The sequence below is a fragment of the Uranotaenia lowii genome, chromosome 3, assembly GCF_029784155.1.
Source record: "Uranotaenia lowii strain MFRU-FL chromosome 3, ASM2978415v1, whole genome shotgun sequence".
Classification (NCBI taxonomy): domain Eukaryota; kingdom Metazoa; phylum Arthropoda; class Insecta; order Diptera; family Culicidae; genus Uranotaenia; species Uranotaenia lowii.
The window spans coordinates 193,770,509-193,789,824 of record NC_073693.1 but is presented as its reverse complement, the minus strand read 5'-3'; the positions used below and the strand labels follow the sequence as shown (position 1 = coordinate 193,789,824).

Here is a 19,316-nt window from a genome sequence, read left to right as displayed (position 1 = left end):
ATTCTAGACAGCGTTTCTATATTCGTTTGATCATCATTATTATTCGTCACCAACGAAACGCCAAAATGCAGTAACCTTATCTTATAGCGCGTATTCCCTTGGCCTTTCAAGTTCAGTATCTCGAAACACACCGAGCAGAAGCACATGAACTACCGTGTGCGATACAGTATGCTGTTGACTTATCATTCCTCTAGTTGACACAGCCCCGGAGCTGTTATCAAATGTTGTTGTTGAGAGATGACTTTAAGATATCTTCCATATCTGGCATTGCTGGTGACTTTTTTCGTTGGTCTATGGGTGGAAGAAGTTAACGGTCAATTTACAGGCTGCGATTTCAGTAGATCGGTGACAGCTGGCGAAGTTTTATATGTCGAAACTCCAAGATTTCCGTACTACTATAATGCTAACACCAACTGTCGATGGCGGTTTTCGACAGTTTTGGGACGTAAACTAAATGTGAACTGTTACGATGTGGTGCTGCCCTATGTAAGTTTTTTGTCTTCTTAATATGTTTTTTAGTTTTATGAAACGAATAAAATATCACTTTAGAGTTCGCAATGTTCGGCAGATCGAATCGAAGTTTCTCCGAGCGGCAATAGTGCTCTGGTCGGAGCCCGTCGTTTCTGTGGACAGTCAACATTTGTGGTACAATCGACGGCAAATAGTTTAGTTCTTGCTTTACGATCCCAGCGAACATCTTCCGGGGGTAGATTTCGATGTCAGATATCGTCAGTACTGCCACCTTGCGACTGTGGTCGTCGGAAAACGGTTAAGATTGTGAATGGAGTCCCCACCCTTGTGAATGAATTTCCGATGATGGCCGGATTAGTCGGGTTGACAGCGAAAATGGTTTTCTGTGGAGCTACCATTAGTGAGATGATAATTCTTCAGAAACTCGTAAAAGTTTATCATTTTTTTTCATTCCAGTTTCCAATCGCCACGCAGTTACGGCTGCCCATTGCCTTCAAGGAAAGCGAATTTCAGATACTGGGTTACTAGTTGGCGACCATGACCTTCGTTCTGGAACGGAAACAAGATTCAGCACCCTGATGACCGTAAGCACTTTTACCGTACATTCTGGGTATAGAGCATCCAATAAAATTAATGACATCGCACTGGTCCGAACTCAGCAGGAGATAGTTTTCAATGCAGGAGTTGGCCCAGCTTGTCTTCCTTGGAAGTGGCCATCGGCTACTTTTAACAATTATCTTGTGGAAGCCGCCGGTTGGGGAACTGTCGATTTCGGAGCACCCGTTTCTTCCGTCCTGATGAAAGTAACGCTCGGAGTTATAAGCTACGAACAGTGTCGAACGATGATGGCCACAGGGAATGCCGTCCTTAGCCAAAGTCAGATCTGTACCTTTGCAGCTTCTCGAGATACTTGCCAGTTTGATTCCGGTGGCCCTATACTTTATACGAATCCCACCAACGGTGTGGTTTATCATGTTGGAATCATAAGTTATGGGGTGGCTTGTGCCAGTGGGAGCCCCAGTGTCAACACCAGAACGACCGCATATTTGAACTGGATCAAACAAAATACGGCCGGGATAAGTTACTGTGAAAAATAATAAATACCCACCTGAATAGCAATTACAGATGATTTTTGATTGCGATTTGTTTCTAAATATTTTGTTTGTCCTCTCGAGAGCCCGTTTCAAAATATACCTAAACTACAAATCAAATAACAAAATTTATTGGAATCTTTTTTCGTTCTTTACAACATCAATTTAAAGTTACCGTTTGGCAGTCATAGACAGAGAAAAAAGTAAAGTATTTCCAAAAATATTCCACCTCTATTCAACTATATTTCTGATTGCTTATCGACCAACTATAAATCTGAACATTTCAACTAAATATATAGGTGAAATTTTCAGGTTATCTGATTGATATTTTGCGTTATACACATATAATAGATTCAACTCTAGTTGTATGATTGAATATCAACAATAGATATTGTAGATTGCCACCATGTATTTAGTTCTACTTTGCAGTTTTTCTCGGATTAAGCATATCATTTTATTACATTTTAACAATTTAAGCATTTATTATGTCACATTTTTGGCCGGCGACTCCATCGAGCAATCCGATTATCTCCGAAAGCTTAAAGAAGGCCATCGGTTTTGGTTCTGCTTGAGTGAAATTTTGTAGTAGCCTTTTTTCCCGAAACCCGGAAGTAGCAAATATTATCCACACCAATAATGTCGCCACATTTTGCTTACCTTTATTCCTCAGTGCAAGCTGTTCCTTAGGCCTACGGCAGACTGCTACCGTGCCGGGATGTTGAAAATATTTTGAATTTCTGCACCCGGCGATGTTCTACCAAATCCATTGTGGTGAATGACTCAACTCTCCTCGACGAGCAGCAATCCGGAGGTTGATTTGGTGGTTTCAGAAGGATCGCTTACTCGAATCTAAAAGATGGATATTGATGAATAAATTTCCGGTTCTCATGTTTACGTTTCCATCCGTTATTAAGATTAAATTCCTGATGGTACCTGAAACAAAGAAATAAAAAGGAAGCAAAATTGATACAGCATTTATAAAAATAATACCACAATTACATTTTCCGCTAAGGATGGCTTTTCCGAATGGTTCCGCAAATGAATAGAATCGGTCCTTCACCGAAACCCATTTCGATTCAACAACAAAACCAAATTCCAAAAAAAATTTTTTGTTTTTTTTTGCGCTGCAAATTAGAAGAATACCCAAATCTTAGTTAAAATCCCAACCAGGAATGTATAGTTCAATGTATTATATTTATAGATGAGTACCAAAAATCAATCGTGCAATTGCATTTGAGTCATATTAACAGTTGAATTAATCATACCATTACAATTGAATCTATTGAATTATAATCAGCAGTTTGTAGTTGAATCTATTATATTTTTAGTTGAATGCCAAAAATTAATCATACAATTGTAGTTGAATCTGTCATATTTACAGTTGAATCAATCATACCATTACAGTTGAATTCATTATATTCATAGTAGTTTGGGTAAGGTCAATTAGCAGTTTGAAGTATAGTTTAATAGTCTATAATATTTATAGTTGAATGCGAAAAAATCAACTACACATTGATAATTAGTAGAAGAATCTGAAATGATTGAAACAACAGTCGTCTTTTTTCTCCGTGTATTGCTTATCATATAATTCCACTATTTTATTTTGGAAAATGAGTTCAGTTGACACACCTAAAATTTCTACGTCTCTTTTACTTTTTCGTAAGCCCAAGATCTGTTATAGTCAAGGCCGTATTTAGTAAGGGAGAGGGGGGCAATGGGGGGCATTTGGGGACAAAAACCAAAAACAATGACAGTAAGTAAAAGTAACGACAACAATGAAAATGGACAAAAAACTATAAAGAGGACAAAAATAAATGACAAAAAAAACCTCAATAATGTAAAAAGTAACGAAACTGACATAAATGACAACACTAACAAGAAAAATTACGAAATATACAAGAATAAATGATAAAAAAACAACACATATTAACATGAATGAAATAACAAAATTACAAAATTGACAAAACTGAAAAAATTGTCATTACATTTGTCAACGGGCAAAACTACCAAAATGACAAAACTGGCAAATGAAAATGATTTAAAATCATCGCTTTGATAAATTGACATAAAAATATAAAAAAAAATGTTGAAAAATTACAGAAATTCTTAAATGACAAATAAGACAGAAATAAAAAAAAACAAAAATAAATTTAAAAAAATACAAAAATTTCCAAAGAAATAAAAAACGAAAAAAATAAGAGAAATTGAAAATCAAAAAAATAACGACAAAAAAGACATGAAAAGACAATATGATAAAAACGACAACATTCAAAAATAATACAAGAAACGGTAAAAATGGGAAAAATTACAAATTTGACCAAAATGACTCATTCCAGAGTGACTTGAAATCGTTTTCCGGACTTTTATCATTCTAGAATTAACTTGAAAATTTAAAAAATAGTAGCAAACGGTCGAAAATTTAATTTCCTGCAAAAAAAATTACAATTTGGTCATTAGAATTTAAGTTTATTTGTGATGTAATCGATTAACCATTTTTTACTTAAGCACAAACCACTTTAATTATCTGTTCTCTCTGTGGAAACAGGATATCGGTGTTTTCGACTAAGTTGTAGAGAAAACAATTACCCACAATTTGATGTGCATTGCTTTTCGAATGAACAACAACGAACAAATTTATGCCTCTTTAAAGTTGTGACGTGATTTCACTAAGTTTAAACAAAACAGGGTAGTAGACTGAATTCACATCACAAAATTTACAGTTATTTTTATCCATGCTTAAGGGCCATCCAATTTTCTGTACACTTTTTAAAATGATATTTTGTTATTCCTAATTGTACAATCATAAATTTTCAGTATCTAGTCCTATCTTTTCCCTTATTTTGACTGGCATTTGAATAGTAACATATTGAAAAATCATACGTTAAAATGATAACTGTATCTCATAGTCTTTATTCAAAGATTGATCAAAATAGATTTTTTTAATTTTCATTTAATGTTTTTGTTTTTTTTTTCGAAAATAACGAACTAATTGAAAAATCAACTAAACCATTTGTAAAAACCCGACCCTCTGGAGGGACAAAATAGCTTTGAGAGCATATTTCCCTTATCAAATTTTACAAACAAACCGATTCCAATCGATTTCTATAAATTTAGTGTTTGAATCGTCTCAACATTTTCTAAGAAGAATCCTTTTTTTGCTGTAAAATGTCAAGTTTTCTTTTGTTGTGAAATGTCAAGTTTTCTCGTAAAATTAAAATGTTTCCTTTCTTCGTGACGTGAATTCACTCATTTAAGACTGTTTTTGTTCGCTTTTTCAAACAACCCTACTGGAAACAAACTCTTATTCTGCAAAAAAAAAATAGTATTCGATGGCTTCAAAGTGTATTCAAAACTTTTCCAAAACAAATCAATTTAAGTATTTTAATGATTTATTTTGTTAAAGTTGTCAACATTTACACTATTTCCAACAAAAATTAGATTTTAAAAATTATATAAAACATGCTCAATTTGTTTTTCACTTTTTTCGTCGGTTTTATGCGATTTTAATTATCAAAATTATAGACAAGTTTGAGATATTCCAGAAATTTAAAAGAAATGACAAAAATGTCAAAGTGATAATACTTGAGAAAATGACAAAAGTAACAAAAATGACAAGAATTACAAAAATACAGTAATATCTTACACGATTCTGACAAAATTTACAAACAAATGACAAAAATAACAGAAAACTATATTTCAAAAGTTTAATCATTATGTTGATCAACTAAAAATAAGGTTAAAACGTCTCTAATAAAATAAAAAAATAAAACTACAAATAAAGGTTTTGCTCGAATATAATACTGCTAGCTTATTTTCAACTAGGCGCTTTTTCTAACAACAATGAAATTTGGTTGCAGAATGACTTAAAAAACACGCTTTTTTTGCTATTAAAAAGCAATTTTCGCTGAACTACATGGAGAGGGAAATGAGATTATCGTAGTTTTAAAAAATAAATCGCTTGTCATTCAACCCAACATGCCAACAACGTAATCTCGTAACATCAGATAACATCCCACCGTTGAAATAAGCACAACATCTTAACGCGGATTTCCTTGAAAAGATCTCATAAAAGTACGTAAACAGCAATGACCAAACGAAATAAACGACGACGGGTGAACTCAATTCCAAAATTTTTCCTCGCGTGGATACATCGCAAACCACACTTAAAGAGCACAAGTGTTTTAGAAAAATCGAACGATTGTTTTTTTTTTTGTTTTCCAAATAATATTTGACCAGCTGCTGTTTACGAGTTTGAGTCTAAGCTTTGAACATTTTTGAATTATTTATTTGGGTTTGGACAATTTATTCGTCCAGAACTATTATTGAACATGGGGTGGAGACGAATTTGTTTCTTTCTAATCGCTCTGGTCCCATTAGTGGCCGGTCAAAGCTATGTCGGTTGTGATTACGTCTACAATTACGTTGAGAATGGGTTAGGTTACATCCAATCACCTAATTATCCCAACTATTACAGCCCGGGCGTTAACTGTCGGTTCACGATCAATGCTCCGAACAATTACTTCCTGTACGCCCAGTTCTACGATGTGGTGCTGCCTTCCAGTAGCAACTGCGCCTACGATAAGCTGATAATTGCCCAAAATGGGGTCCCGAGCCTAACAGGGGCCCTCTGGAAATGTGGAGCTGCCACATTCGACGTGGCATCAACGGGCAACAAACTGGTGGTAACATTGCACACGTGGCCATTTGCCAACAACCCTGGTGGTCGCTTCCGGGCTCAGATATCGGCCGTACCATTCCCATGCAACTGTGGATTGAAGAAAAAGGTAGATTTGAATGCTGTTTTCATGTTATTAAATTCAAATACGATTATTTGCATCTGTTTTCAGCCGCTAATTGTTGGTGGAGTAACGACTCAGGTCAACGAATTTCCAATGGCTGCAGCCATCATGAGTGTGTCGTCTTCAACGACAAGTCTTGTCTGTGGCGCTACTATTAGTGAGTTTCCAAATAATATTATGTGATCTATCAACTTTCAATTGTCGTTTTTTAAGTTACGGATCAACACGCGATAACCGCAGCTCATTGCCTGAAAGGGAGATCGATCGCTGCAACATCCCTGCTGGTAGGAGGCCACGACATAAAAAAATACAACTCAACACCTTCGGCGGTTCTCATGCCCATCTCAACCTTCACTCTTCATCCCAGCTTTAACCCGACCCTGCAAACCAACGACATTGCCCTGGTTCGAACGATGAATAAGATAGTGTTCAACGCTGCCGTTGGTCGCGCCTGTCTGCCGTTTATGTATGCCTCGGATACACTCGTTGGCAAAGAGCTGGACACCCTAGGTTGGGGAACGCTGGACTATGGCGGCCCAATGCCCACATACCTCCAGAAAGTCAAGCTCCCGGTTATCAGTCAGGCTACGTGCAAGGCAAAGATGACCAACCTAATCGACGCACAATTCTGCACCTACATACCGGCAAAGGATAGCTGTCAGTACGATTCCGGTGGTCCGATGCTGTATTCGAACCCAACAACTTCCAAGGCTTATGCCGTTGGTGTCATCAATTATGGAGCTGCCTGTGCTGCTGGATATCCAAGTGTTAGCTCTCGTATCAGCTCGTTCCTGCCTTGGATCGAAGCTAACACCAATTTCAACTTTTGCGAGAAAAACGTCAACTGAATTGAGTACTTAAAAAGTATGAAATAAAATATGCTTGCATAGTTTCGTACTAATTTTGTATCAAGGTTTTATTGAAATCAAAATGTCGTGAAATATGCTATCCCAGGTTTTTCTGGGACAAGTAATACTTTCAAGAACCTCAAATTTCATGAAAGGTGACTTCCATAGAAATTCAACTTAAAATTAACTCGAACGATATTCAAGTGATTTTCATAAAAACGGGTTCAGAAGCATATTTAGACAAAAACTAAAGTTTACTAATTTTGTAGAATGACCTCCATCGCTTTTGAAACGGATTGCTCTTATACGAATTTCTATGAAAAAAAAGAAAAAATCAAACCATTTTCATGTGATTTTATTGAAGTTTGGTAGGGAGATACTTCATTTTGCTAAAGAACATATTTTACTTTAAAAATTGGGGGTTCCCATACAAAATCAGTTTGCAATACGACAAACATATAACGTAAGCTTGCCAGATTGCCCGGATAAAGTCTGCTTCATTTAATATTGGAACAAATTGTTTTGCTCATTGTGGCGCTCCTAGTGGACGGATTTGGAAAATTTTTTCACCCACGTGTCGGGAAATTCATTAACTTTCACCATGTATTTATGTCATAACACCAAACGATAGCATTTTGTAAACAACCGCCATGGAAGCCGAACGGAGAGATCAAATAGTGCACAGTTTTCTTGAAAATCCATTGTTGTCGGCATCGAAGCTAGCTAAACAGCTTAAAATGCCCAGAAATACCGTATGGCGTGTTATCAAGCAGTACAAGGAAACATTGACGACGGCTCGGAAGCCGCATTCGAAGCGTCGGAGTGGAACTGTCGACCGGAAACTGCGTGGGAAAGTCATCAAGGCCGTCAAGAGGAATCCCAATCTTTCAGACCGCGATTTGGCCAATAAGTTCCAGGCCGCTCACAGTACGGTGCGACGAATTCGTCTCCGGGAAGGAATAAGGTCATTCCGAGCCAGCAAACAGCCAAATCGGACGCTGAAGCAGAATAATGTGGCCAGAATCCGTGCTCGAAAGCTGTACGACCAAGTGCTGACCAAGTTCGACGGATGTATTCTGATGGACGATGAGACCTACGTGAAGGCGGACTTTGGGCAAATCCCAGGTCAAAAATTTTATTTGGCGACGGCTCAGGGGGATGTACCTGCAAAATTTAAGTTCGTGTTTGCGGATAAATTCGCCCGCAAGTACATGATTTGGCAGGGGATATGCAGTTGTGGACAGAAAACCAAAATCTTTCTCACTGACAAGACAATGACATCAGAAGTCTACAAAAAAGAGTGCCTACAGAAACGGATTCTGCCGTTTATTCGTGCCCACGACCGTCCAGTAATGTTTTGGCCGGACCTCGCAAGCTGCCATTACAGCAAAACGGTTATGGAATGGTACGCAACGAACGGGGTCAGCGTAATACCAAAGGACCTCAACCCCCCAAACTGCCCCCAGTTCCGGCCGATAGAGAAATACTGGGCAATCACGAAGCGGAGGCTTAAGGCAAAGGGAAAACTTGTTAGGAACATGACTCAAATGAAGAACTGGTGGAATCAAATCGCCAAAACGGTGGACGAAAAGGGTGTGCGCCGCCTAATGTGCCGTATTACGGAAAAAGTACGAGAATTTCTTCGAAACAGCAATGAATAATTTTTTTAATTTTTTTTTTATGAAAGAGTAAAGAAAATGCTACATTTGTATGAAAAACAAATTATGAATTCGTTAATAAATGACTGAACTACACGCAATTGTTTGTGTTCCAATATTAAATGAAGCAGACTTTATTTAAAACAAAATTAGGGAAAGTCCGGTCTGGCCCGATTGCCGGATTTCATAGCAAAATGCTCGGATTTGCCCGGATTTATTAACTGTATTTGCCAAATCAAACAAAATAAACAATGTGTTGTAATTTTTTTTATTTTTGCGTTTAAAACGCAGTTTTTTAACGAATTTTATAAAAATTATCATGCTGGTTGTTTGGAAGCAAAAAATACTATTTAAATATGCTGATAAGTTTTGATAAAATAAAAGTTTCAAGTTTTTTTATTTGATTTTTGTTGAGTAATTCCGGGGTTTTAAACAAATTTGCCCGGATATTGGTCAGGTTTTTGGTCAAAAAACGTTATCACGTAAATTGTTGTGAACTGCTGGTGTCTTTACTTACCCCGCTTTATGGGGAAGTGAGGACGGCAGATTTTCCCTATGATTTCTCAGGAAATTTTCAACAAATTTGTGTTTTTTTGGTTGAATACGTTACTTTATTGCTCGAACCGTCCAAAATTTTGAAAAAAGTTCATGATACTATTAGTAAGGCATCTTTCAATTATTATTGTATGTAATATATGTTGCAACTCACGAGATCCAATTTTATCAAAAGCACAGAACAAACAAGTACTTTACCCAACTTTTCATGATCCGAATGCTAAATAGAGCTAAATTGTATTGGATGAAGGACAGAAAATTGAAAAAAAAGTTTAAACATCAAGTCTTTATAAAGCCGTCCCCACTTACCCCAGGTAGGGTTTGAAGACAAAATTTTAGATTTTTGCAAATGAACTCTTTTATCTTAATTTTTAACCGTCGTTTCTTCTCGTATTGTTCTAAGTATTGTTTCAATGTAGAATTTTTCGTCAAGAGCCAGCTAGTTTACGAGAAATTTGCGATTGAAAAAGATGCACATCCACTCCACATCGTAGTTAAAAATAGAAAATTAACAAAAAGTCACCGTAAACATCCACTTTTGTCGGAACCTTAGCTCATTTACAGTTATTGGATCGATTACAAGTAAATTTAATATTCTGCATAAAAAATTTGAAAAAATAGATCACAGTATTTTTTTTAATAGCCGTCGAATGAATGTTTTTAATAAGCCAGTCGAATATAACAAATCTCCACTTACACCGGTGTACCTTACACAATTAATATAAAATTTTGTATATGCACACAGGTTTTGGTTATGGGAGAGTGGGGAATCATGGGCCACTTTTTTTCGTTGTTTCATAATTTCATTATTATAAAAGATAAAATGAAAATAAAATATGGTATGGTTTTCTACATTTTCAAGGTATCATGAGGTATTTTTTTAAATTTTATATTAGTTATTTTCCCCAAATTCTGACTGTTTGAAAAAAGCTATATTTTTTTGATTTTTAAAAATGGTGGGGAATCGTGGGCCACCAAATCCAAATTGACCAAATAACATGCAAAGTTTATGAGTTGACCAAAAACTGTAATTTCCTAATTCATTTCGTTATTTTAAAGCAATTTCAGATGATAAAATAGAAAAGAGAGCTGTATATGATCGCATAGATTCCAAAACCTGACTCGCGAACGTTTTAGAAAAATTTCTTATATTGGATGCATAAAATATTTTTCATAACTCTTCATTTGGCATAAGAAAACTTTACAGATAGGTAAAACGTATTTTAAGTTCTGAATGTGTACAAAAACATAAAAAATACAGGTGATTTAAGATGTGTGGCCCACGATTCCCCACAAGCTATGATTTGCAAATTGGTTGCGTTTGTGTGACTTATTGATGTTTCATCAAAAATTCCTTTTGCACGTGAAAGATCATGACGGAACTAAGATCATAAGCGTATGAGCATATTTTTGAATGCTCATCGATGAAATTAGCGGGTGTTTTTTTAATTATGTAAGTAATTTTTTCTAACTTTAAATAAAAGAAGCATATGATGCGATTTCAGTCAACAACATATAGGAATATATGCTCACGCAAAGCGACGACGATGACAGTTGGTTTGAGATTTTTATCTCAACACACATCTGAGATATTAAAAGTGGTCCACGTTTCCCCATGGCCCACGATACCCCACTCTCCCCTACATATATGTACAACACAAAATAAAAAAATATATAGATATATCAGTTAAATTACGCGACTACTAGAACATAAATATGATTGTTTTGTTTTGACCCGAAAATTCGATCAAGCCAATCATTAGATGATGCGTTGTAACGAAAAGACAAATGACTGATTTAGCGATCGCATCGATGCTAAGAATCCAACAGGAATTATTGGTGATCCATTAGTATGGCTGTTTTTACTGTAAATGCTTCTTCCCGTGAACTTGGAACATCGTTGGGTCAAAATATTTATGAAATTAATTTGAACAGTTGCATTGTTGTTTTTTAATTTTGTATTTAATGGAACATATTTCTATTTTTTATATTTAAATTACGTATAAGATCAGTGGCATTATTATTCATTTCAACCACTGCACTGTTTTTTTTTATGTTGCTGGGGATTTTTTTTCTGATAAAAGTAGAACAGCCGGCGCCCTGAATTAAAGTTTAAGCTCTTGTTAAAATATGATTGCGATAAAAATTTCAATAATTTAAGAATACTTGTAACGTGATATGAACTTGTCAATAATCTGTTTTTTATTCCACCTTTCGGTTGGCCCTGGGGGATCAAAGAACGCCTTCTCTCTACGTATATGAAAACATTAAATATTGTTTTGAAATTATTTTTTTCTGCCTTATCGGTGAATGTTATGTTCTCATAGTGAGAACATTTCAAGCATTGAAAATTATAGATGGATAGAAGAAGATTAGAAGAAAATTACCGGTGCTCATCGACTTCTTCCATGAGAAATAACTAGGGAAGAATGAGGATACTTGATCTCTGGGGATACTTGATTCCTTCGCTATATCTCGAAACCAAAAAGTCTTACCAATATCAAATGTTGAAGAAAAATGTGCTGAATATAACAAAAAAAGCAATGCTGCTATCTCAACCAATTTTTAAAAAAACATTTTTGAGTTATAGATCTTTGAACAATTTAGCAAAAAGTCACTTGAAGATCGTTTTTTATCACTTTGAAATGTTTCTCACATGAAAAAATTATAATTTAAATATTTATTCGAATATTTCAATAGTTAGAGTATAATATGAACTTCTTAATGCCATATTTTCAAAGCAATAGTAAACTCTCAATTTTTTTTAAGAAAGAGTTTTTCAAAATGTATTATATGGGTTTAATAGATCCCTACAGTCCAAAAAGATACATTTTTCTTCTAAATTTTTCTTCTGAATGGATCGTGATCATTGGTTATCACGAAATAACTAGTAGATATTTGTCCAATAGCTAATGTTTATCCAGTAAGAAAGGAATCAAAATACTATATTTATATACAAACTAGAAAATTGCGCCTTAAAGTTTGCAATGGCTCTAGGGTAGTACACAAACTTTTAGCTCTGTCTGATACTTACAAACTGTAAAATGATTACGATTATGGCAAAAAATAGTCAATGGACCTTTCAACTTTGAATTTGCTACATTTTTGCCTAGGATCAGGACCAGGCTTCCGAAAAGTACTGGCGAACGACAGTATTCTTGCGAATGTCGCACATGCACCTCGATGAAAGCTTCCCGAATATTTCTTCCCCGACAGTTTTAAAAGGAGCGGTCGGGCGATGTACAGCGATGGTTTGTTTTACCTCAAGCGAGAGTTTGTTCGTGGGCATGAAAGTTTTTTAAGCTTCGTGACAGTTTTGGGAAAATCTTCGTGACAGTTTTCAATGCGTTGAATTTCGCATGACAGTACTACTCACTCCGTCCGACTGTAGCCGAGATTCGCTCGGGCTGAGTTGATTTCGAACGAACGTATTTTCCTTTTGCTTGAAGCTACTGCGGGTGGTGATCATCCCAATCACCCTCCTCACCCCTTTCCGCCTAACCTGCACCGGTACCACACATCGCGTTACGCCTCGGTCGTATGCTGCTGCTCGGTGTGAATATATGGCTCGTTCGATCTATTCGATCCGAGCAGCAGCGCATACGATCGGGCATGGGTACGGTATGGGCACTTCAGTCACCAGTGACAATCCTGCAAAAACTGTCACGCCTTGCAGCCGACAGTTAGGATGAAATTATTTTCGAAACAGGAGGATGGGGGGATGAAAACCGAACTGTCGGTTGGGTTCGCTACAGCTTAAAGAACAACACTTTCGGCAACGCATGCTTTGAGCAGATTGTTCAGATACAGCCTGGGTTCTCGCACGTGTGCGATGTAGCCGAAGCATTACGATTCGTTATCGACGGTACAGCAGCGAACCGAGTGGTAAGGAAAACCGAGACAGTTTGTTTGGCAAGAAAAAAGCTGTCATAGCAAAGCTGTACTTTTCGGAAGCCTGATCAGGACCCCCCGAATAAAGGATGAAATCTCCTTTAACTTAAAAAATATTTTTTTTCGTATAAATTTGAAATTACACGCTGTCAGAAACTGCAAAAGACCACAAGTTGCTAAATTTTCCCAAAAAGATATGATGAAAAGAAGAAAAGGGGATCAAGTATCCCCATTCTCCCTGATTTTTTCAGTCAAGCATCAGTGATATGATGAGAACTAACTATCAGGCTATTTTGTACGTAGTTATCGATGTTGATTATGCGAAATTTGGATTCAACCAAAAATCTGTGATATGGGAAAGCCCACCATACGAATTTTGTTAACAACTTGTTCAGTTTTTTATACGTGAATGCACATAGATATTTTCGTATATAACAAAATGATTTTTTAAATAAGAAGTTTCCCATAGAAATTCATATTTCTTTCATTTCAAATAGAAAAAAAAATTTAGTTTTGTAGCATTGCTTATAATTTCTTCTTCAATTTTTGTAAAGGGGGTCCAAATCAATCTAACGGAAGAATCTCAAAAATTTGAGAAGACATTAATAGAAATTAAGCACATTGTACAAGTTTTAAGCGGTTTCTTCGAATAGATTAAAGATACCTCCTGCTTTCATAAATGCTGGAGTAAAAGTTCATACTAAAGTATACATGGACATTTTGAATAATCAGATGCTTCCGTGGATTCCGGCAAACTTCGTGAACTCGAGAATGTGGTTTTCTAACGACATGGAGCCCATGCCACACCTGAAAATGAATCCAGACATGGCTGGAGAAGAATATGAAATTTTGGCCTAGGGATCTTTGGGCTCCAAGCGGTCCGGGTTTGAATCCTTTCGACTATTTTATATGGACGTATATTCAGAGGAGCTTATAACGCGAAGGCATGCTTCCGATTATGAGTTTGCCTGGAGGGAGCAGTTGAGAACGAAAATGGTGACATCGAGTGATTATTCCTCAATATGTTTTTCTACATGGCTGGATGCATAAAATGGTTTCTGAATCATGTTGTCATCGAGAAAAGTGTTTTTGAACCTCGATGACAGCTGATATAGTTTCAGAAATATAGCTTTGTATAAAAAATTTTTACAAAGTCGAATAGACGCCTCATAATAGCACATCTAGAGAAAATTTTCAATGTTCAATAACTTAACGTATTCAGCTGCTTTGTTGAACACTCGACTTACTTTGAGCATCGGACGTCAAACAAGCTGATTAATATCACCTTATTGTTTTGAGCTAGAAATAGCTTATCTCTCAGGTAAAAAATAAACTGGTAAACGTTCTATGTAGTTAATTGGAGACAGACAGTTTTCGAGCCTATTCCTTAGTGTCTTTTGCTAATGAATAGCAGGCTTTCAATATTCTTAAACATCGAAAAAATATTTGATCATTTGAACAATATTTAATCAGCTGTAAGCTTTAAAAATGCATAGGTAATCATGTTTGACCGATTGAGCCAAGTCGTCAATTATCTGGCAAACCTTCGCTATGGCAGTGAAGATGTGGAGTCATATTTGGATAACTTTGGTTATCTTTTGCAAGCTTGTTCTCAGTCAAAACTACAACGGATGTGATTACGTGTATCAGTACGGGGAAATCGTCACATCTTACATCCAATCGCCCAATTATCCTTATTACTATGGAGCCGGAACCAACTGCCGGTACACAATCCAGGCCCCTTCCGGTTACTATCTGTTTGCACAGTGCTACGATGTCATCATGGCCGATAGTGCTGGCTGTAGCTACGATCGACTGGTGATTTCACAAACGGGAGATTCCAACCTTTCAGATGGAATTGCAACGTGTGGAACCAGAACTTTCAACGTGTCTTCGGTGGGATACCGGATGGTGTTTGCTCTTCAGGTTTCCTCTTATTCGAACGGCGGACGTTTCCGGTGCCAGATAACTTCCCTTCCGAAACCGTGCGATTGTGGCCGAAGAAAGTTGGTACGCTGATTTGGTCTTCAAATTTATGTAAATGATTGAATTTGTAATCTGTGTTGTTACTTTAGCCATTGATCGTTGGTGGTAACACAACTCAAGTCAACGAATTCCCCATGGTTGCAGGGATCATGAGTGTTTCTTCGACAACTACGAATCTCGTATGCGGTGCCACCATCAGTGAGTAGTAAACTGATGAAAGATTTTGTAAGGAATTCTAAAGTTATGTTGTATATTTTTCAGTTACCAACCAATACGCTCTGACAGCAGCACATTGCCTAGCAGGGCGATCAATTTCGGCAACCGCGCTTCTGGTGGGAGCCCACAACATCAAAAACTATCAAGAAACTAGTTCAGCGGTTTTAATGGCGTTATCAAACTTTACACCCCATCCCTCCTTCAACGCAAATCTTCAAACCAACGACATTGCACTGGTTCGAACGAGGGATCAGATTGTCTTCAACGCAGCCGTAGGACGTGCTTGTTTACCTTACCTCCACAGAATCGTTCACCGGAAAAACGCTGGACACAATCGGATGGGGAACGCTAGACTTCGGGGGACTTATGCCAACCTATCTACAGAAGGTCGGTCTTCAAGCGATCGATCAAGGCACCTGTAGAAGCCAACTTTCAACGAACATGATTGTCGATACACAATTTTGTACTAGTTCGGATAATAACAAGGATAGCTGCCAGTTCGATTCCGGTGGTCCTTTGCTGTACTCGAATCCCTTGACAGCTAAGGCTTACGTTGCCGGTGTCATCAACTATGGTACTGCCTGCGCTTCAGGGTATCCCAGTGTTAATTCTCGGGTTTCGGCGTTCCTCCCATGGATCGAATCCATCACCAATTACGCCTTTTGTGAGAAAACCAATAACTAAACTCTTCGTAAACCAATAAACGAATGATACAAACACGATTTTTCGGTTTGCCGATTTTCCATTCACCGATTTACATCTATCCTTATTTTCCAAGTGTTCGTTTGTTTTTTTAATTGTCATTTTCTATTAGATATCGTGTTCCCTTTTATCTAGTTTTTTTCCATTACTGATCGTCATTCTATAGGTTTTTATTATTCTCGCTAGAAGTTTTATGTTTTTAAGTAATATTTACCTATATTTTTCTTAATTGACATTTTCTTTCGAATGAAAGTCAAGACAGAGAATTTGGTATGGGAGAGTGGAGAATCATGTGCCACTTTTTTCCTTTGTTGCATAACTCTTTCATTATAAAAAATAAAATGAAAATAAAAAATGGTATAGTTTTCAACATTCGTAAGGTATTATTAGGCCTTTTTTCAATTTTTGATAAATTATTTTCCAAAAAGCAATATTTTTTTGGATTTTGAAAAATGGTGGGGAATCGTCGGCCTCTAAATCCAAATTGATCAAATATCATGCAAAGATTATGAGTTGATCCAAAACTATAATTTCATATCTCATTTCGTTATTTTATAGCAATTTCAGATGATGAGTTAAAAATGAAAGTTGTGTATGATCGAATAGATTCAAAAACCTGGCTCGCGAACGTTTTGGCGAAATTCCTTATAATGGATGGACAAAATATTTTTCATAGCTCATTATTTGTCATAAGAGAACTTGAAAGAAAGGGAAAACGTTTTTTAAGTTCTGAATGTGTTTAAAAACATAAAAATATAGGTGGTCCAAGATACCATACAAAGACCAAGACAAAACTAAGATCATTGGCGTATGAACAAATTTCTGTTATGAACTTTAGGTTCCCCATCGGTGAAATTATCCGATGCTTATTTAACCTAGATAGATTTTGTTTTGTATTTGTTTCCTTCTGACCTAAATACGAATTAAAACACAAAGAGTTAGACGTTTTTTTTTTAATTTTTGATTTCATGTATCAAAATTTGAATTTCGGCAAAAATAATATATTCCAAGATACCTAGCTCTTAAAATATTTCATATAAACGCCAACGGACAATCTTTTAACAAACCTTATCACCATCTACTGACAGAAAAGGTCAACATTTCTCGATAAATGAATTTTTCACTTGTAACCCTCGTTCCGGGGGGTTCAAATGCACTCTAATATGCTTTTGTTCAAATTTGGAACACATTTGCAAAATGTACTCTGACATACTTTCGCCAATTTTTGGAGAAATGCTATAGAGTTGTTTTTGACATTTCTTACGCACACTTGCTGAGCATGTACAGATGAGACGGGACAATTAACCTCAAAAACTCTCGGTACAAAAAACGTGCAGCCGGTCGACACACATGGTCGTTTTTGAGGTTAATTGTCCCAAAGTTGAAAAGTGTTGGTGAAACAACGTGCATAATATCACGAACACTATCAGCGGCAAATAGGACTATGCCACTGACTCAATTTAATTGAGAACCTGACTCGTTTTTGCGCATTCAACAATTTAGTTTTCAAATTTTTAAACACATAACCAAACAAACTTATTTTTATACAAGGTTTTTAATTCGATATCGCCGTTTACATGTACGACTTGAAACATTTTCTCTCTAAAATAACGTGTTAATTTGCGACGACGACTAATATCACGTGTAAGAAAAACTGAGCAAAATCAAGCCGCGTTAAGAAAAAACTTTGTGTACTCTCTATGAACAACTTTGGTTTGGGGTAAACGTTTTAAAAGTTTGGTTGCACAATTAAGCTTTTTTAACACGTTCGTCGCCATGCTCATTTTGGTAGTTTTACTATCCGCGCCCAAAGAAATTTTCAGAGAGAGAAAGCAAAGATGGAGAACTCCCATATTTGAATCGTGTGGCGAAGCTGAGCGGTACAATCAAGTAAGAGAGCATCACACGCTTTTTGATGTGACGGACCCCCCCCGCCCCGCATTTTTCTATCCACGAAGTATCTGAACGGCCCCCACGGTGCTAATTTTGGAGAGCCAAGACCACGTAGAGAAAGATCTCAGTGTGTTTGTTGTGCAAATGAACCTTCAAAATGCTAGTTATTTCCGACCGTGTAATATAAATTGTTTTTTTTTTTCTTAGCGTGTTTTACTGAATAGTTGCATTTCTGCCGCAGCATTTGATGGAGGCGCTTTTGGATTTTGTCCGTCGATTTCTGCAAGAGTTCCGAATCTTGTAATGGATAATTTTTTATTTCGTATTTCGAGTAATCCAATTTTGCAGTAACAGTCTCAAGTTTCTTGTATTTTACCTTCTTTTGTTGATTTTCCAATCCCCCATCTTTCAGATTATTCATGATTACTTTAACTTGTTTCATTTCCAATCATTTAACATTATCTGTTTGATTATATATTTTTCTTTTCTTTTCTAATTGTTTCATTTCTTTGTATTTGAACAGTTCAATTTTTCTTTTCAATCATTGATTTTCTTCTAACCATTTAACAATTTTTTATTTGTTAAATATTTTCCTATTTTGTATTATGAATATTTTTTTGCATTTTTGGCAACCTAAATTTTCAAATTTCCCCTTTATTCACTTATTTTTCAATTGTTGAAATACTTCATTCTGATTTTTATTCAGTTTGTCAATTTACAAATATCCAATTTTTCATTTTTCTATTTTTCATTGTCTTTTTCTAATCTAGTAATTCAATATTATATGTTTGTGTGTATGTTATTTCTATTACCGTATTTGTTTATGTCGAGTGTTGCACTGGTGCACCACTAGGTGCTGTCAAATTGTTTGTTCATTCGGACAGTGTTGCACTGGTTTTGACCTGGTGTTGTACTGCCATCGGGCGGTGTTGCCCCGAATATTTTATCAGTGTTGCGAGAGAGCGTGTGCGTGAGTGAGGTAGCACTACACTGGCGACGATTTGTGTTTGTTTTTATCGGGTACGGTGGAACACTGAACGAAGGGAGAAAGCAAATACGGTATATATTTCTTCACCATTTTGGGCTTGTTATATATGTAGCTCAGTTGGCAAGTCAGTTGTCTCCTGAGTCGATGTCCGTGAGTTCTTGCCCAAGAGTGAAAATCGAACACAGTTGCACCGAATAAGTTTTTCAATAACGGTTCGC

The 19,316-nt window shown here is 36.4% G+C and overlaps 2 protein-coding genes and 1 pseudogene across 4 annotated transcripts; all 3 read left to right on the top strand.

Moving 5' to 3' along the window:
- The first annotated feature begins 104 nt into the window (after nucleotides 1-104).
- On the top strand, nucleotides 105-1,635 carry LOC129754717 (venom serine protease-like). Of its 3 annotated transcripts, none has more exons than XM_055750932.1 (4): nucleotides 105-486; nucleotides 550-871; nucleotides 928-1,055; nucleotides 1,134-1,635. In XM_055750932.1, the coding sequence occupies exons 1-4, from the start codon at nucleotides 238-240 to the stop codon at nucleotides 1,566-1,568; spliced, it is 1,134 nt and encodes a 377-aa protein (XP_055606907.1). In that variant the 5' UTR covers nucleotides 105-237; the 3' UTR covers nucleotides 1,569-1,635. The 3 variants fall into 3 exon arrangements, with proteins under 3 accessions (XP_055606907.1, XP_055606906.1, XP_055606905.1); XM_055750931.1 differs by having other exon boundaries at nucleotides 1,131-1,634; XM_055750930.1 differs by having other exon boundaries at nucleotides 928-1,631.
- A 4,077-nt stretch (nucleotides 1,636-5,712) lies between these two features.
- LOC129754719 (venom serine protease-like) lies at nucleotides 5,713-7,265 on the top strand. The gene is made up of 3 exons (XM_055750933.1): nucleotides 5,713-6,346; nucleotides 6,410-6,518; nucleotides 6,575-7,265. Exons 1-3 carry the CDS (start codon nucleotides 5,891-5,893, stop codon nucleotides 7,207-7,209), a joined length of 1,200 nt encoding a protein of 399 aa, XP_055606908.1. The 5' UTR covers nucleotides 5,713-5,890; the 3' UTR covers nucleotides 7,210-7,265.
- A 7,554-nt stretch (nucleotides 7,266-14,819) lies between these two features.
- LOC129754718 (venom serine protease-like) lies at nucleotides 14,820-16,237 on the top strand (annotated as a pseudogene).
- The last annotated feature ends 3,079 nt before the right edge of the window (nucleotides 16,238-19,316 follow it).

Coding starts and splice junctions, on each gene's coding strand:
- LOC129754717 (XM_055750930.1), top strand. CDS start 238: ATGACTTTAAGATATCTTCCATATCTGGCATTGCTGGTGACTTTTTTC. Junction 487..549: donor ACGATGTGGTGCTGCCCTAT/GTAAGTTTTTTG, acceptor ATATCACTTTAG/AGTTCGCAATGTTCGGCAGA. Junction 872..927: donor TTTCTGTGGAGCTACCATTA/GTGAGATGATAA, acceptor TTTTCATTCCAG/TTTCCAATCGCCACGCAGTT.
- LOC129754719 (XM_055750933.1), top strand. CDS start 5,891: ATGGGGTGGAGACGAATTTGTTTCTTTCTAATCGCTCTGGTCCCATTA. Junction 6,347..6,409: donor ACTGTGGATTGAAGAAAAAG/GTAGATTTGAAT, acceptor ATCTGTTTTCAG/CCGCTAATTGTTGGTGGAGT. Junction 6,519..6,574: donor TGTCTGTGGCGCTACTATTA/GTGAGTTTCCAA, acceptor TCGTTTTTTAAG/TTACGGATCAACACGCGATA.